The 17,288-nt window shown below is 40.3% G+C and overlaps 1 protein-coding gene across 4 annotated transcripts in view; it reads left to right on the top strand.

Moving 5' to 3' along the window:
- BRAP (BRCA1 associated protein) overlaps positions 1-17,288 on the top strand; it is a 71,117-nt gene that overhangs the window by 7,588 nt on the left and 46,241 nt on the right. For all 4 annotated transcript variants that reach the window (XM_029571683.1, XM_029571682.1, XM_029571680.1 and 1 more), the window contains exons 4-5: positions 2,075-2,264; positions 17,007-17,120. In XM_029571683.1, the coding sequence (XP_029427543.1) occupies positions 2,075-2,264; positions 17,007-17,120 (304 nt within the window). The remainder of the gene's footprint in view (positions 1-2,074; positions 2,265-17,006; positions 17,121-17,288) is intronic.

Below are 17,288 nucleotides of genomic sequence, written 5' to 3'. Positions count from 1 at the left end.
TCTCCATGTGCTATTGCTCCTATAATAACATTTGGCAGTTGCAAGGGGGCGGGCAAGCTGGGTGCCCACCTGAATTGCCGTTCCGCCACCAGCATTGGACCAGTGGCTACCACTGCTGCCATCCCTGGTATCAGACTAGGTGCTGAGGTATCTCTCATGCAGCCACTCTGAGCAGTGGGCTGGCCACATCATCGGATGGGGGGTCCCCACCCCTCCTTGGCTTGCCTTGACATTGGGGAAGGCTGTCCCTCTCCCTGGCCATCTGGGTGCCATTACATCTGGCATCTGTCCGGACGTTAGTAAATGATTTGTTTTCTCCTTTTATTTAGAAACGTTTGATATTTCATCTTTTCTCAAAGTTGCTCTCAAGGCAGAAAAAGATCAAATTGGCCTATCCAGTCTGCCCAGTTGTGAATTTTCCACTTTGGGTAGATAAGCATAAAACGTATACTCTCTCCAACATCAAATCCCCCTTTGCCGTGTCTTTTACATTACATTTCCAAACCTTATCCTACCACTGCTCTCCATATCTGTCCCATACGAGCCCAGAACCTGTTTAAACATTGGCCTCCACCACCCCTCTGGTCATGTCAGGCCTTTTCATCTTCCTCCGATTCTTACAAGAGCAACACTAAATGCAGCACCCATGGCCCTTCCATTTCTTATTAGCAAGTTCTCTAATAATCCACACAGCCACCTAAACTAGTAAAGATAGGAAAAATGAAATCCTCCTAGTTGCGAAATACTATCAATAATTCTTAGCAAATGCAATTTCCATTTGCAGTACTATAAATATTTATTTGTGGTTTGTGATTTTTTTTCTCAGCTGTTCTTTAAATGGTGCTAAAATATTTGTGTAACTTGAGTACTGTAAGGGAACTAAAGTTCTCAAATGTATTCATAAGAAATCAATGTGGATGTGCTAGGTTTGTACTTATGCACTTAATCGTTTATTGAATAAATTTAAATGTAATTTGGGAAGGAGGGAGAAGATTAGGAGTATATATATGTGTGTATATATTATATATGCACATTATGAGGCCAGAATTCAGTAGGACATTTAGTTGAGAAATTATCCAGCTAAAGATAGCCAGATAACTAAAAAAAAAAAAACTAACGGGCTATGTTTGAATATATCCGGTTAGTTTTTAAGTTATCCAGCTATAATTTAGCTGGATTAATGGCTCAATATGCCTAGTTTGCCATTTAAATGAATAACTTTTGAGTTAGCTGTCTAAATGGCTTTTGAATATTGACCTATATATATAGATGTATATAGACACACAACAAAACAGGTTGAAAGCTCCTATCTAAAAAAAAAAAAATAAATAAAAATCATATTCACAAGATCATTAAAGAAGTCTAAAGATATTTTACTAATAGTTTTATTAATACAAAAAAGCCTCTAAAATCCCACACAGTATTACTAACAAGATATCACATTTATGCTACTTCCCCTAAATATTTTATAAAAAAAAAGTTATTCATACAGCCACACTCGCACAGAAATTGTTAAAATATAGATAACAGCGATGATATAACCAAATTGGTTGAATCGTCAATTTGTTGGTCTAGGGGATAAAATCCCCCTATTATAACTTGACTTCTAGGTTCAAATGGCAATAATGAACAGTACCCAAAGAATGTAAAACATGCTGGTATCATTCAGTCCTTGCAGCCCACATGGTGGTAAAATCCCATTTTGAGAATCAGTAACCTTGCAGTTCCTTAGAGGGGAATGAGTGGTCACATAATTATGACATTTCTCGTACAAAATGAGGGCAGTGCAGAAGCCCCTCCTAGTGCCACCAGCTGTAATGCAGTTTTCTTCTGTTACTATAGCACTTTATTTTACCTTTCTAATATAGCGTTAAATATATTTTATGAGTAACATTTTTGGTTTTGACATTTTAAAAGTGTGGTTAATATTTTCACATTAGCTAACTGGAATTCTATAGCATTTATAATTTTTAAGTGTATGTCCTTTTTAATGTCTAGTAAGTAAAAATGGATTTGGATGGTCTGACTTCCAAGTCTTCTACTCTTATCTAAGATCATGTAATTGTTTTATTAGTAAGATGACCTCGTTAAAAGAAGATGTTAGACGCAGTGCCATGCTGTGTATTCTCACAGTCCCAGCTACCATGACCAGTCATGACCTCATGAAGTTTGTGGCATCGTTTAATGAAGTCATTGAGCATATGAAAATCATCAGAGACTCCACTCCAAACCAATACATGGTGCTGATAAAGTTTAGTTCACAGGTAAAGATTGAGACACTAAAAGCTGTTTGTTTTTGCCCCAGAAGTTGCATTTCAAACCTATTGGTTAACAGTTGGTTTACATACTTGCTTCATCTTTGCCAACATCTGAAGCTCTAACAGTTCCATCCTCTAGTTGTCATGGGAATATCTTTTTGATAGGACCTAGGCTGGGGCCACATGGGCCGTCAGGTGGCAATGACTTTTCAGTTACTGTCAGCTTTGGCCAGAATGGTACTCTGTAATGAAATATAGCAGAAATTATTTACTGAATGGACAAAGAATATTCTAAAAGAGAGGAAATAAGCCCATGATTCGTTGAGTTCAGTTTGATATCCCTGCATTGCAATATGTTTTTGGTCTTCAGTTCTCTGGTGCTGATGTCGCAAATGGAGTCCAAATCCTTCATGATTTTGTGTGTCACCTCTTGCCTATCTAGTATTTTAACTCTGAGTTAAATTTCCCTTTGCCTGCAAATAAATAAGTAAATCTTCCAGGAAGCTGACTTGGATGTAGCAAGGAAACTCATTTTTGGTTATATTTGAACTTCCGCGGAGCCAGTGCTTAATATTAAACTTCAGCCACATTGGCTTCTATGACCATTTGGAGCAATGGAATTATCACTCTACCAAATTTGGTTAGGTTCCTATCCATCGTTTCAGAGTTTGGGATATATTCCTATGAGAATATTTCTACTATGAATGCTTTTGCTCTGTTCCCTGCTTAAAATGGATTGATTTGGATTAGAGAAGTTGTAAGTGTGAGGTCAAAGGGTCATATTTATAGTGGAATATGCTGCGTTTTGTAAAAGTCTACTACACTGTCTAGTGTTTCACAAGATTCCCAGAAGAGGCATTCCCCTTTTAAATAGATATGTTTTGCATTGTATTTGTTCATGGGGTAGATTTGATACTAAAACAGCAAATGTGATTTGGGAATGGGACTACTGTATTATACTGAAATACTGCCATGGGATGGCATTAGCCGAGTGTGACATGAATTCTGAATCTGCCTGATGTTTCTGCTTAAGCAGAATTGGTGGACCTCACAGATCATTGTGTACTGGTTTGTAGATAGACAAAGAGTCATTCAGCTGAATTGCCCTTTATGCTGTGATCGGTCTGTTCCGAGATGTATCCTGTTTCTGTTCCGCATTCTGGTTTTGAATAACAAAGTACATTTCTGATGTCACTGCTGATCTGCAGCTGTCTGAGAATCAAAACCATGAGATGGAGACCTACTGGTGTTTATAAAGAAGGATAAAAATTAGAGGGGAAGCGATAGAAGTCCATCCTCTTTAGGAAAAACCAAAATTATGCATTTTGAGTGAGTGAAATTGGGTGACTAAGATGATGTGAACTGAAATTCAGAACCTTTTTTTCCTTTTGTAATGAGTAGGCAACCCTGATCCTCGAGTGCCACAGACAGATCTGGTATTCAGGATACCCAAAATAAAGACGTATATGTGCATGTGTGTAATTCTGGGCAACTTAGCGATCTAGAACAGGGGTAGGCAACTCCAGTCTCAAGTGCCATAAATAGGTCTGGTTTCCAGGATTCCCATAATGAATATGCATGAGATCTGCATAAACCACATTGAATGTATGTGTATATTTTAGTGGCAATGATTGTAAATGAAATGCTCAAATACAGAATTTTCAGTTTTTCATTGTTAGACAAAAGTATTCCTTTAAAAGTTAAAACCAACAGTATATACAAACACGAGTCAGTCACATGTTATATTCAGATATGATTTATTAGTAATGTGGGTAGTAAGATTAGGGAACATTCTACATGAGGAAGAGAACTTTTACCTAAACCTATCTATTAAAATATGTATGTATGTATGTATGTGTTTATATTATATAATTTCTTTTAGTTAATTCCTGGCAGCCCCAACCTTTTGTTGTCCGTTTTCCTATTGCCTGACCACCACTTCCAACCCATAGCGGGCCCCACTCACTTCTATAATTAAGTTGTGGGCTCCTTTTATTGTTGCGTGCACCACAGCCTGGACAATCTAGCACCTCTAAATTCTCTCCTCTTGGATAAAATCCACATTCTATCCCTCTGGTTACCAGTTAATCGTTAGAAATTGAAAGGTGCAGCTGCAAAGGTTACAAGTGTTCAACAGGTGTGGACATTTGTTAAAATTAAAAAAAACCAAAACAAAATCCATCTTTAACGCGCAGTCCAGATGTATTCCACACATTAAGAAATGTGGAAAGAAGGCCAAACAGTTGTCAATATGGTTAACAGGTGAGGTGAAAGAGGCTATTTTAGCCAAAAGATCTTCCTTAAAAAAAAATTGGAAGAAGGATCCATCTGAAGAAAACAGAAAAAAGCATAAGCATTGGCAAGTTAAAAGTAAAACATTGATAAGACAGGGGCTAGAAAAGAATTTGAAAAGTTGGCTATAGAGGCAAAAACTCATAATAAAATCTTTTAAAAATATATCCAAATCATGAAACATGCAAGGAAGTCTGTGGGACCATTAGATGGTTGAGGGGTTAAAGGGGCACTCAGGGAAGATAAGGTCATTGCAGATAGACTATATGAATTCTTTGCTTCAGTGTTTACTGAGGAGGATGTTGGGGAGATACAGTTCCAGAGACAGTTTTTAAGGGTGATGATTCAGATGAACTGACCCAAATCACAGTGAACCTGGAAGATGTAGTAGGCCAGATTGACAAGCTAAAGAGTAGCAAATCACCTGGACCGGATGGAATGCACCCCAGGATTCTGAAGGAACTCAGAAATGAAATTTCAGATAGGTTAACAGATTTTAACTAATATATCATTAAAATCATCCATTGTACCTGAAGACTGGAGGGTGGCCAATGTAACCCCAATATTTAAAAAGGGCTCCTGAGGTGAATCTGGTAGAGATGTGAATCGTTTTCCATATCGTCTTAACGATAGAAATCGTGTGGCAGGAGAAGAAAATCGTGTTTGGCACGATTATTTCGTTGAAAAATCGTTAAAAATCGTTTTTTCCGGTTAGTGCGCACTAACTCCCCGTTAGTGCGCACTAACTCCCCGTTAGTGCGCACTAACTCCCCGTTAGTGCGCACTAACTCCCCGTTAGTGCGCACTAACTCAAAATGATACAAATAGACACTTTCCAGGTCACTGAAGGTCAGTTAGGAATGAATATGTGTTCCTATTGGCTGGCAGCCCTCTTATCTATTGATGTTACCAAGGTTACCACTGAGGTGATGGTTGGGGGGATGGGAAATGGAACTGGAAACTCATGAACACCAGCAGAAAATGAAACAAAGTGTTCACACTTCCCAGGTCAGTAAAGGTCACTTAGGAATGAATATGTATTCCTATTGGCTGGCTGTGCTCTTATCTATTGATGTTACCAAGGTTACCACTGAGGTAATGGTTGGGGGGATGTGAAATGGAAACAGTTGGAAGCTTGACATGTGATGATCAGCACTCACGTGACTAGAACTTCTTTGTTTATTATTTTTGTTAGCAGACACGTGCATGTTGAATTTGCCAATCACTGTGCATTTTAGAAAGGTGGTCCTGGCTGGAACTGTACACAATTCAAATATATGTAATTGATTGTTGGTAAGTGTATTTTTTAAGTAGCCACACTGGCACAAGTATGTTTACTTTTCCTCCTACTTAACTCACTAGCTCAGCTTTGTAAGAAGGGCTTCTCTGCTTGAGTGAGGGTCAGGCAGCTCCCCCCTGTCTGTGAAGCCAGCCTCTCACTAGTAATGCAGGGAGGGAGCTGTCTCAGACTTCACCATCCTCCTCCCCCCCCCCCCCCCCCCCCTCACCCACACACCATTCACTAGCTGGGACATGGGGGAAGTCAGGAGTGAGGGTCAGGCAGCTCCCCCCTGTCTGTGAAGCCAGCCTCTCACTAGTAATGCAGGGAGGGAGCTGTCTCAGACTTCACCATCCTCCCCCCCCCCCCCTCACCCACACACCATTCACTAGCTGGGACATGGGGGAAGTCAGGAGTGAGGGTCAGGCAGCTCCCCCCTGTCTGTGAAGCCAGCCTCTCACTAGTAATGCAGGGAGGGAGCTGTCTCAGACTGGTATCAGGGTTAGGGCACTGTGTGCAGGAAGATCACAACACTCCTGGTATTAATAGGGATAGGGCACTGTAAGAGATGACTGTAGTAGATTGAAAAAAGATCTGATGTTTCTGCTCTCCTCACACCAAACAAAAACAACACACAAGCAGAGAAGCCCTTCTTAGAAAGCTGAGCTAGTGAGTTAAGTAGGAGGAAAAGTAAACATACTTGTGCCAGTGTGGCTACTTAAAAAATACACTTACCAACAATCAATTACATATATTTGAACTGTGTACAGTTCCAGCCAGGACCACCTTTCTAAAATGCACAGTGATTGGCAAATTCAACATGCACTAGCATTTCAGGTGCCTGCTAACAAAAATAATAAACAAACAAGTTCTAGTCACGTGAGTGCTGATCATTACATTACTTTTTTTGTCAAGCTTCCAACTGTTTCCATTTCACATCCCCCCAACCATTACCTCAGTGTTAGCCTTGGTAACATCAATAGATAAGAGCACAGCCAGCCAATAGGAATACATACATACATATTCATTCCTAAGTGACCTTTACTGACCTGGGAAGTGGGAACACTTTGTTTCATTTTCTGTTGGTGTTCGTTAGTTTCCAGTTCCATTTCCCATCCCCCCAACCATCACCTCAGTGGTAACTTTGGTAACATCAATAGATAAGAGGGCAGCCAGCCAATAGGAACACATATTCATTCCTAACTGACCTTCAGTGACCTGGAAAGTGTTTATTTGTATCATTTTCAGTTAGTGCGCACTAAATCGAGTTAGTGCGCACTAACACGATTTAACGATTTTTAACGATAAATCGTTAGAATTTCTATTGTATCGTGTTCTATAACGATTTAAGACGATATTAACATTATCGGACGATAATTTTAATCGTTGAAAAACGATTCACATCCCTAGAATCTGGGAAACTATAGATCAGTGAGCCTGTCTTTAGTACCAGGAAAAATTGTGGAAACTATTAAAAGAAAAACACCAAAGAGCATGTAGATAAACATGATGTAATGGGACACAGCCAGCATGGATTTACCCAAGGGAAGTATTGCCTCACAAATCTACTACATTTTTTTTTTGGTTGAAGGGATGAATAAACATTTGGATAAAGGTGAACCAGTAGATGTGGTGTATTTCGATTTTCAGAAGGCATTCGACAGTCACTCATGATAGGCTTCTAAGAAAAATAAAAAGTCATGAGATATAGGTGGTGTCCTTTTGTGGATTGCAAACTGGTTTAAAGACAGGAAACAGTAGGATTAAATGGTCTGTTTTTACAGTGGAAGAGGTGAACAATGGAGTACCTCAGGCATCTGTACTTGAACTGGTGCTTTTTAATATATTTTATAAATGATCTGGAAAAGGTACGAGTGAGGTGATTAGATTTTCAGATGACACAAAATTATTCAGAGTAGTTAAATCACAAGTGAATTGTAATAAATTGCAGGAGGACCTTGCGAGGCTGGAAGATTGGGCGATCAAATGGCAGATGAAATTTAATGTGGAGAAGTGCAAGGTGATGCATATAGAAAAAAATAACCCATGCTGTAGCTACACGACATTAGGTTTCATTTTAGGAGCTACCACCTAGGAAAAAGATCTGGGTGTCATAATTATTACATTGAAATTGTCAGCTCAGTGTGCTGTGGCAGTCAAAAAAGCAAACAATTTTAGGAATTATTCGGAAAGGAATGGCAAATAAAACGGAGGACGTCATAATGCCTCTGTATCGCTCAGTGGTTAGACCGCACCTTGAATACTGTGTGCAATTCTGTTGCTGGATCTCTAAAAAGATATAGTTATACTGAGAAAAGTACAGAGAAGGGCAACCAAAATGATAAAGGGCATGAACAGCTCCCCTATGAAGAAAGGCTAAAGAGGTTAGGGCTGTTCAGCTTAGAAAAGAGGCAGCTGAGGGGGGATATGATAGAGGTCTACAAAATCATGAAAGGACTTGAACCAGTAAATGTGAAACTGTTATTTACTCTCTCGGATAATACAAGGACTAGGGGGCACTCCATGAAGGTAGCAGGAAGTACATTTAAAACAAATTGGAGAAAGTTATTTTCCACTCAATGCACAATTAAGCTCTGGAATTCATTGCCGGAGGATGTGGTTAAAATAGGTAGTGTAGCTGGGTTTAAAAAGGGTTGGATAAGTTCCTGGAGAAGTCCATAAACTGCTTTTAATCAATAGGGAATAGCCACTCATTGTTGCCAGCATTAGTAGCACGGGATCTATTTAATGTTTGGGTACTTGCCAGGTACATGTGACTTGGATTGGCCACTGATGGAGATAGGATGGGCTTGATGGACTCTTGGTCTGACCCAGTATGGCATATCTTATATTATCCTGCATTTACCAGGAGTGGTGGAAGGAGAGACTTATTTTCCTGCAGCAAGGAAATTGATGATTACAGACCAAGATTTTGGCAAATAAAGTGAAATTGCTTACCTGTAATGGGTGATCTCCTTGTACAGTATAGAAGACATCCTCCTACAGCACCAGCTCAGGTTGTTTTCTCTCAAAGCCCAGTTTTCAATTTGACAGCTGAGCATGTACGGCTCTTTCCGTGCTAATGTCCCTGCGCTGGAATCTCCTCATTCTTTTTTTTTTTTATTTTTTTTTTTTTCCCATGCTTGGTAAACTTCCCAGGAATGAGGGAGGCATTGTGTGGCTGGATGTATAGCAGTCCACGGAGAATATCTTTTACAAATGAGCAACTTCACTTTCTCCGTGGACTGCTATACAGCCACATAAGATGGGACTCCCTAGCTGAGGGTTGCCTCAGTGTAGTTTTGAATTTCTGTGGATTCCTGACAATCCGTCTTGTGCATTGTAGGAAGTTGGTGTCATTAAAACAAAAACCCCAAAAAACCCCACCAAATTGTAAAGTACTGCTTGCTCAAATGAACTAACATTGCATGACTCTTTAAGGATTGATGCAGAGTTTTGATGTGCCTTTGATGCGACTGTTTGCTTAAACTTGATGTGCTCTAATAGTGCATGGCATTTCCAATCCCCTAGTTGCATAGCAATGCAAGATACATTGTGTGAGCCATCTTGATGTTTGTTTTTGCATTGCTGAACTCTTTCTAATTGTATCACAGGATATGAATAGCTGAGTTGATTTTTTTGAGCGCCTGTGTTTGGTCCAAATAGAATAAGAGGGCTGTTCTGCAGTCCGGGGTATATAATGCTTGATCTGCAGCTGTGGTATGTGGTTTCGGAAAGAATATTGCCAGTATTTCTTGATATAGATGGAATTGTAAAACTGTCTTCAGAAAAAATTTTGAGTGAGTTCTGAGTTTTAGAATATCTGGGTATAGGGAGCATAGATTACGAACACCTGCAACTCACTCATGCTTTTGGCTGATGTGATTGCTATGAGAAATAACGTTTTCTGTCAGGAACTTCATATCTGCCATAGCCATTAGTTCATATGGTGGTTCCATCAATTGCGATAACACATTATTTGAGATCCACTGAAGTGCTGAATTTTTTTTGTGGTGGTTTTGATTGTAAAGTCCCTTTATGCATCTAACTACTGATGATGGTTGTGAAATTTAGTTTCCCCTCAACCATATTGCGAATCGCTGCAGTTGATCTCAAATGTCCTCTGAAATTCATTTTTAGTCCTAAATCCATAAAGTGAAGTAAGTATTGAATTAATTTTGGAGATGAATGGTTGAAAGGTTGTTCTTCTTTATTAATGCACCAGGTAGTAAATCTTTTCTAACTGAAGTTATAGGTTCATATTGTGGCTCGTTTTCTCGACGCCAGTAGAATTTCATTTATGCTTTGTGGTTGATGTAAGTGCTTGCTAATGCTGTGTTCAACAACCATTCTGTTTAGTGTGAGAGAATGAAGATTTGGATGTAAGACTATCCCTTGATGCTGAGTGAACAGGTTCCGAGTTATTGGTAGCCTTACTGAAGCATGTACTGCCACTCTGATCAGCCAAGTTTGTTGAGGCTAGTATGGGGCTATTAAGATAATTTTTCCCTTCTCTCTTCTTAACTTTAGAATTGTTTTCACTATTAGCAGTCTTGGTGGAAAAGAATATAAAAAGCTTTTGTTCCATGGAATCGGGCATCCTGTGGTGATCTTTTTGAACAATATTTTCAGTTTGTGATTGAATGGAGATGCAAATAGGTCTATCCTTGGTGTGCCCCAAATTTTGAAAAGGTCCCATAGTATGTGATCGTCAAGAGACCATTCATGTGGCTTCATGTGTTTGCTATTATGAAGATCTTTTCAAGCAGGTAGATTGCTGAGATCTGATTTTTCCTTTTGGTTACCCAAGTCCAAATGTTCATGGACTCTTTGCAGAGCAGGTAGGATACTGTTCTTCCCTGTTTGTTTATATAGAACATGACTTCCTGATTATCTGTTTGAATTTGTATTGATTTGTTCTGTAGCCAAAGTTTGAATGCCTTCAGTGCATTGAAAACTGCTCTGAATTCCAGGAGATTTATATGACAAGTACTCTCTTCTTGTGACCATTTTCCCTGTGTGCAGACATGGTTGAGATGTGCTCCCCAATCCTGGTGAGAAGCATCCTTCATCACTATGATCTGTATAGCTGGTGAGTGGACGTTCTGACCACATAACAAGTTTTCCTTGATTGTCCACAATGTGAATGGCTGTAGAAGTTGATTATAATTGCTCTTTAGATGCCATTGTACATATCTCATCTTCCTTCATGCCGGTGTTACGTGCACCGTTTGATGCCATATAATCCAATAGTTTCTTATAGTTCCTGGCTGTTTATCTATTTCCTTTTTCACCTATTTCGCTAATTTGATTAATTTGTTCGCTCTCTTTTTTGGTAGAAATTCTTTTGCTTTGATCATTTTCAGTTTTGCATCTATAAACTCCAGATGTTTTGATGATATGGATTTTTCATAGTTTACTGGGAACTCTAACTAGTGTATTGTCCTTTTTCAGTAGGAATGAGTTTTTGATGGAGTCCTTGTAGGATATGCTCGATATCAGCCAGTCAACTAAGTATGGAAATACCGTAATGCTTTTATCTCCTTAGGTGAACTGTGATTACTGCTAGGCATTTGGTGAGCACTCTTGGTGCTGCTGCGAGACTGAAGGGTAATATCTTGTATTGTTAATGTTGATCTTCTAGATTGAATCTTAGAAACTTTCGATGAGAGATTGATATGAACGTGCGCATAGGCATCGTTCAGGTCCAGGGATGTTAAGCCAGTTTCCTTTTTATAGGAGTGGTAATATTATACCTATTGAATTCATCTTGAACTTTTCTCTTTTTAGATATGTTCTGAGATCTAGGATCGGCCAAAGATTGCCCGATTTCTTTGGACTTAGGAAGCATCTGGAAGAGAAACCTGTACCCTTTTGAGATGGTGGAACCTGTTGACTTGCTTTGCTTTGTAGAAGTGCTTGTAACTCCTTCTGTAGTATGGGTAGCTGATCTTTGGAATGCTGTTGGTAGATTGGGAGGTTTGAAGGTAGCAAGTCTTAGAAGTTTAAAAGTATCTTCTGTTTTATTTTCAAAACACATCTGTCTGATGTTATCTGACTCTTGCACCTCTTGAAAAAAATGGAGTCTTCCCCCTACTTCTAGGTCTGGCTGGATCTCAGAAGAGGATAATTGCCCTATCTCTGAGCTCTGGTATGACAGTATTGACTGGCCTGGGGCTGCTGAGTAGGCTGCTGTGGCTGATGCTGTTATATTGTTATTGGATGCTGCCTATAAGAGTAGTATGGATTATAGCTCCTTCTTTGGGCATAGAAGGTTGACCTTTTATAAGGCTCCTCTTTATATCTGCATTGTATTGAAGATTCCTGATGAGAGGAAGTCGGTGCCTTTAGAGCAGTATTTTGGTTCTATATTGTTTCTACCGTCTCTCTCACCTTATCCCCAAATAAATTGTTGCCTACACAAGGTGTATCTGTCAGTTTTCCATGTACAGCATCTCTGAGGCCTGATGCCTTTAGCCATGTCAATCTTCTTGCTACTATGGTTGCCACAGATACTCTTGTTGCAATATTGAAGGAATCTTAAATAGACGCGTAATATGTTTCACGCAATCTTTTATTTTTGCCATGATCTCATTGAAAGATTGTTCCTCATCTGGCAAGATTTTTGATTTGTCTTGTAATTTCTTGAGAATCATTTGTATCTGATGCACACCAATCCTGGCATGTGAAGTCACACCTTGATATATCTTTTTCCCCAACAGTGTTTAAAATCCTTGGATCTTTCCCTGGGGCAAGCTTGAATAAGTTTTTGTTTTCTTTGTTATTTTCATTGCATTTTCCACAATGATAGACGTGTGGAAGTTGTACATGTCTGAATTCTGTATTTCTCATCAATTGACTGCAGGTGGTCCATTGAAAGGTGTCTTCCACAGTATTTTAGACTTTTATCAGTGTATCATGCTTTGGTAGTATCTTGTATTGTTTTGGAGGTACAGAGAAGGGCAACCAAAATGATAAGTGGAATGGAACAGCTCCCCTAAAGAGGTTAGGACTTTTCAGCTTGGAGAAGAGACGGCTGAGGGGGGATATGATAGAGGTATTTAAAATCATGAGAGGTCTAGAACAGGTAGATGTGAATCGGTTTTTTACTCTTTCAGATAATAGAAAGACTAGGGGGCACTCCATGAAGTTAGCATGAGGCACATTTAATACTAATCGGAGAAAGTTCTTTTTCACTCAATGCACAATTAAACTCTGGAATTTGTTGCCAGGGGATGTGGTTAGTGCAGTTAGTGTAGCTGTGTTTAAAAGAGGATTGGATAAGTTCTTGGAGGAGAAGTCTATTACCTGCTATTAATCAAGTTGACTTAGGGAATAGCCACTGCTATTACTAGCAACAGTAACATGGAATAGACTTAGTTTTTGGGTACTTGCCAGGTTCTTATGGCCTGGATTGGCCACTGTTGGAAACAGGATGCTGGGCTTGATGGACCCTTGGTCTGACCTATTATGGCATGTTCTTATGTTATAAATTTAAGGACTCTCATAATTTGGTATCACTTCAGACATTATCTGAAGAAAGTTTGGGTAGGTGGTGGTGGTAAATACTTGGGTTGTTCTGGTGGATCCGATGATAGACTATATTAATACAGAGTCACACAAAATATACAAATCATCAGATATTGTTTGGACATACGAAGCTGTTTCTGATTTGTCTTCTGTTATGTTCTCTTTCCTCTTCTCAAAATAGGCAGGTGGGAGTTTGCTTGTAGATGTTCTCGCAACTTTTCCAGTTGGATTGAGTTTGTTTTCTGCTGTTGAGGCATTTCTTTCATATATATCTTTACGAATTCTGCCCTTAGCCTCTGTACAAAGGCATGATATTCCATTATTGGCTGCTGGGGCAGGACACCTGGACTCAGAATTTTCCTCGTCTCTGCCTGAGGTTCTATTGTAGAAAGGTAAGCAAACTACTAGACGTCTCCTTATGCCTTCCTCTCACTTCAGTTGGATCAGAGGAAGAGATCAGTGATGGCGAAGAATCTTGTGGGGTGTAAGAACTTTCATGTCTAGATTTTGGCTGTAAGCGGTCTCTGTTGCTTCTTTCCTGCACCGATGTTTGTCGATGTCCATGTTCTGTGTTGCATTTTTCTTGCACCAATGTTCTGGCATCAGCAGTGCCTCCCTGTGCCACTGCTTCAGTGTTGGTGAATCTTGGTGCCGATGTTTCTCTGTTTATTGGTCTGCACCGTGCTTCTTCAGCACCGTAGAATCAGTGTTTTTGACTCCAATGGGTCTGCGCTGTGTATTTTCAGCTCAGATGATTCTCTGCTCCAGCTTGTTGATGCTGATGATTTGGTGCTGTGCCTCTTAGTTATAGCTTGTCTTGGCTCTGATGCTTCGGTGTCATTTCCCATATTTCCGTTCTATCTCAGCTTTTTAAATCAAAGCTGTTTTTTAAAATGGTCTCTGATTTACCTTGTTTCGATGGACTTGGCTGCTCGTGCATAGGTCAGAGTTCATGGTAAATTAGTGCCCTCAGGGACATTCGACAGCAGGGACCACGGTTGGAGGACTCATGATCTGGTTTGAGGCATTTCAAGCAAAGGGAATGTAAATCCATTATGGATTTTTTATGTCTACATTTTAAATGGACTTTTTCCTTTTTTACTGGAAGACATGTTGAGGAATCGTAGTGACGCGGAGAAAGAAGTGAATTCCTGACCACTGAGTGGATGAAAGTAGGAGACTCCAGCGCAGGGTTGCTAATTCAGGAAGAGCCATGCATGTTCAGTTGTCAAATTGGAAATTTCTTGTTTAGCGAGAAACAAACAACCTGACTCAGCGCCATTGGCTATTTTGTTGGGCATTAGTCGAAATTTACTGATGCAGTACTTGCTTATTAATCTTATCAGGAACAATAAATGGGCCAGTTGCTGTCCAGAACATACAATACAAGTATATGTTCCATTTGGGTGCAATATGTAACAGTGTTTACTATGAAGAAAAAATAAATTTAATAAATTATACAAGCTGATGTAATAAGACCCACAGTGAAATCTGCGCTAGATGTCTGCGCATATTTTTTTAGCACGCACAACAAAAGCAGGCACTTTCATGGGATGTAATAAAAAGGGCCCATTGGCAAATGAAATGCATGCAGAAAATCCACTTAAAAATGTGTGCTCACAGCCCTATATAATAAACTGTGCAGAAACCCACATTAATGTGACCTGTGAGTGATTCTCAGGGCAAAAGCCTTCCCGTTTTATAAAACAGTGAAGACGTTAGTGGTCTGGGAGTGGAACTGAAGGTGGGTAGAGCAATGTCTAACCCCTTCGTGTTCTGTCTCGGACCGCATGGCAGCTGAATCAGCGGATGCCCGCAGGCACTGGAATGCAGCAGAGGTTTCTACAGCTGACCCACAAAAATGTCACAGACCTTTGGAAAAAGTGAAGGTGGTCCATAATTACCCCAGAGGAAACCGGTCTCCAGACACACGCTTTAACTTATCTCCTGCCTTGACCCAGGCGCTAAAAAAAACCCTGCGTTCCAAAACCCACAATAACCAACATGCAGCTCCCTGCATAGTCCGTGAATAGTTAACTGCCTCATTGGCATGCATGTACATTAAACCAGCCAGGTACATAAAAGTGGGTTTATACACACGTTTTTCCAAAGCTGAACACTTTAAGTAGCCCCACCCAGTGTGCAGGTGCAACACAGATGTGGCCATAGAGTTATTTATACTCTTTGGGGCAGGAACCCTGACTAGCTCTTTGATCTCCCTCACTTTCTCGGGTGTGGATTCTTTGACTAGGGATAGAAAGGAGTTCTCTCATGTCTCTGTGTGGGGTGGCTAGTTTCATGTGCTGAATTCCTGGGCTAGGTGATTTTTTACACTTTGTGCTGTGTGCTGAGTGCCAAAGAATACACAGGGACCACTGTATGAATGTCCAAAATAATACTTTTCTGCAAACAGCGTGGTTGAATAGCACAAATAAATGGGTTTCCGGCTCCACAGTTCTCTCTCTTCTCTTTCTCTTGATATACAGTTCTTGGGCCTTCTGTCTGCGCGAGAATCTATTATTAGGGCCTGGAATCCTGCTGCATCCTGGGTTAGAGCAATAGACCCCTCAGGTTTTGTGGGCGGGAACCTCTCCCAGATGGTAAAAATCTAATCTTGGCACAGAGAGTTAGTCTCTAGCTCCCCAGAGTTGACTGAAGATGCCGGGTGGGTGTCCGCCCCTATTTCAGATGATTTTATTGCTCAGTTAGTTCTCCTTTCTTTTTGATGAGGATCCTGGATGGAACTTCAGGTCCACCAATGGGTAGGAAGAGAGGCAGAAAAATCACTTCCTCCCAGATCTTGAAAAAAAAATTACTTCTTTGTTCCCCAAAATAGATAACCTTGGAGGTCCTCAGCAGCAGGTCACCACCACTTCAGGGGCAGGTCTTCCCTAAACCTGGGCATCTTCGACTCAGGGTTCCCCAGTCCCTGAGCCTCGGAAAGGCCCAGGCCTTCAGTAGGACTCCTTTACTCAAAAGTCCAAAATCAACTCAGTCCCCAAGCAGCTTCATGTGGAGAGAAAAGCAGTGGAACCCTGACCTGCCCCGGAGGGGTCTCAGATGGTTTCCAAGGCTCCAGGTAGGCCAAAGGTAATGCAGGGTAAATGTCCAACCTTCCGCTCTATCTTTCAAATTAGGCTGCCCCTAGAGCCCTCTGCAAAGTTCTACTATAAAACCTCCTGTAGGGGGTATCCATTATAGACCCTCAATGGGAGGGGCTGCCATTGAATGGATCCACCCACTAATTATCTTTCTCTAACTGCACTAAAATGTCTGTTTCCAGGGCTTAATGGTAACCCGGAAAGATGCCTGGGTTACAATTTCATACCCGCATAAGGCTAGTGTGGGGAAAAACACAAGCAAAACCCTGCACAAGTACATGCAAAAACCCGCGAAAGCTTCAGCGCTGCTTATATTACATTGGCCCCAGAGTAGGTAAATACTGTAGTGACAAAATATTGAGATATGTAAACATAGTTTTTGAAATTAGCAAATCCTAATGCAAATGTTTTGTCTGTGTTTGATATAATTTATAAGAAAGTTACATTGCTTTTCTTTAGCTGTCTTTACAACTCTAGCCTTACATCAGTCTACAGCTTACCAGCAACTCTTCCATCGTCATAATAATTTGTTTGTTTTGTGTATAGGCTGATGCAGATAGTTTTTATATGGCATGCAACGGTCGTCAGTTTAACTCCATAGAGGAAGATGTTTGCCAGCTGGTATATGTGGAAAGGGCCGAAGTCTTCAAATCAGAAGACGTAAGTGCTCCCTCCAAGTAATCAGAATTTCTTTAAATATATTTCATGGTTATAGTGCTTCTGAAACATATGTGCAATTCTCTTTGAAGCATATGATGTAGCACAGACAACATATGAAAGCTCCCAAGGAGGGGCGGTGGTAATATTGTTAAGTATAAATTGGTGAAG

This window comes from Rhinatrema bivittatum, chromosome 11 (genome assembly GCF_901001135.1).
Source record: "Rhinatrema bivittatum chromosome 11, aRhiBiv1.1, whole genome shotgun sequence".
Taxonomy (NCBI): Eukaryota; Metazoa; Chordata; class Amphibia; order Gymnophiona; family Rhinatrematidae; genus Rhinatrema; species Rhinatrema bivittatum.
The sequence above is the reverse complement of the archived record's forward strand: the minus strand, read 5'-3'. Positions and strand labels throughout refer to the sequence as shown.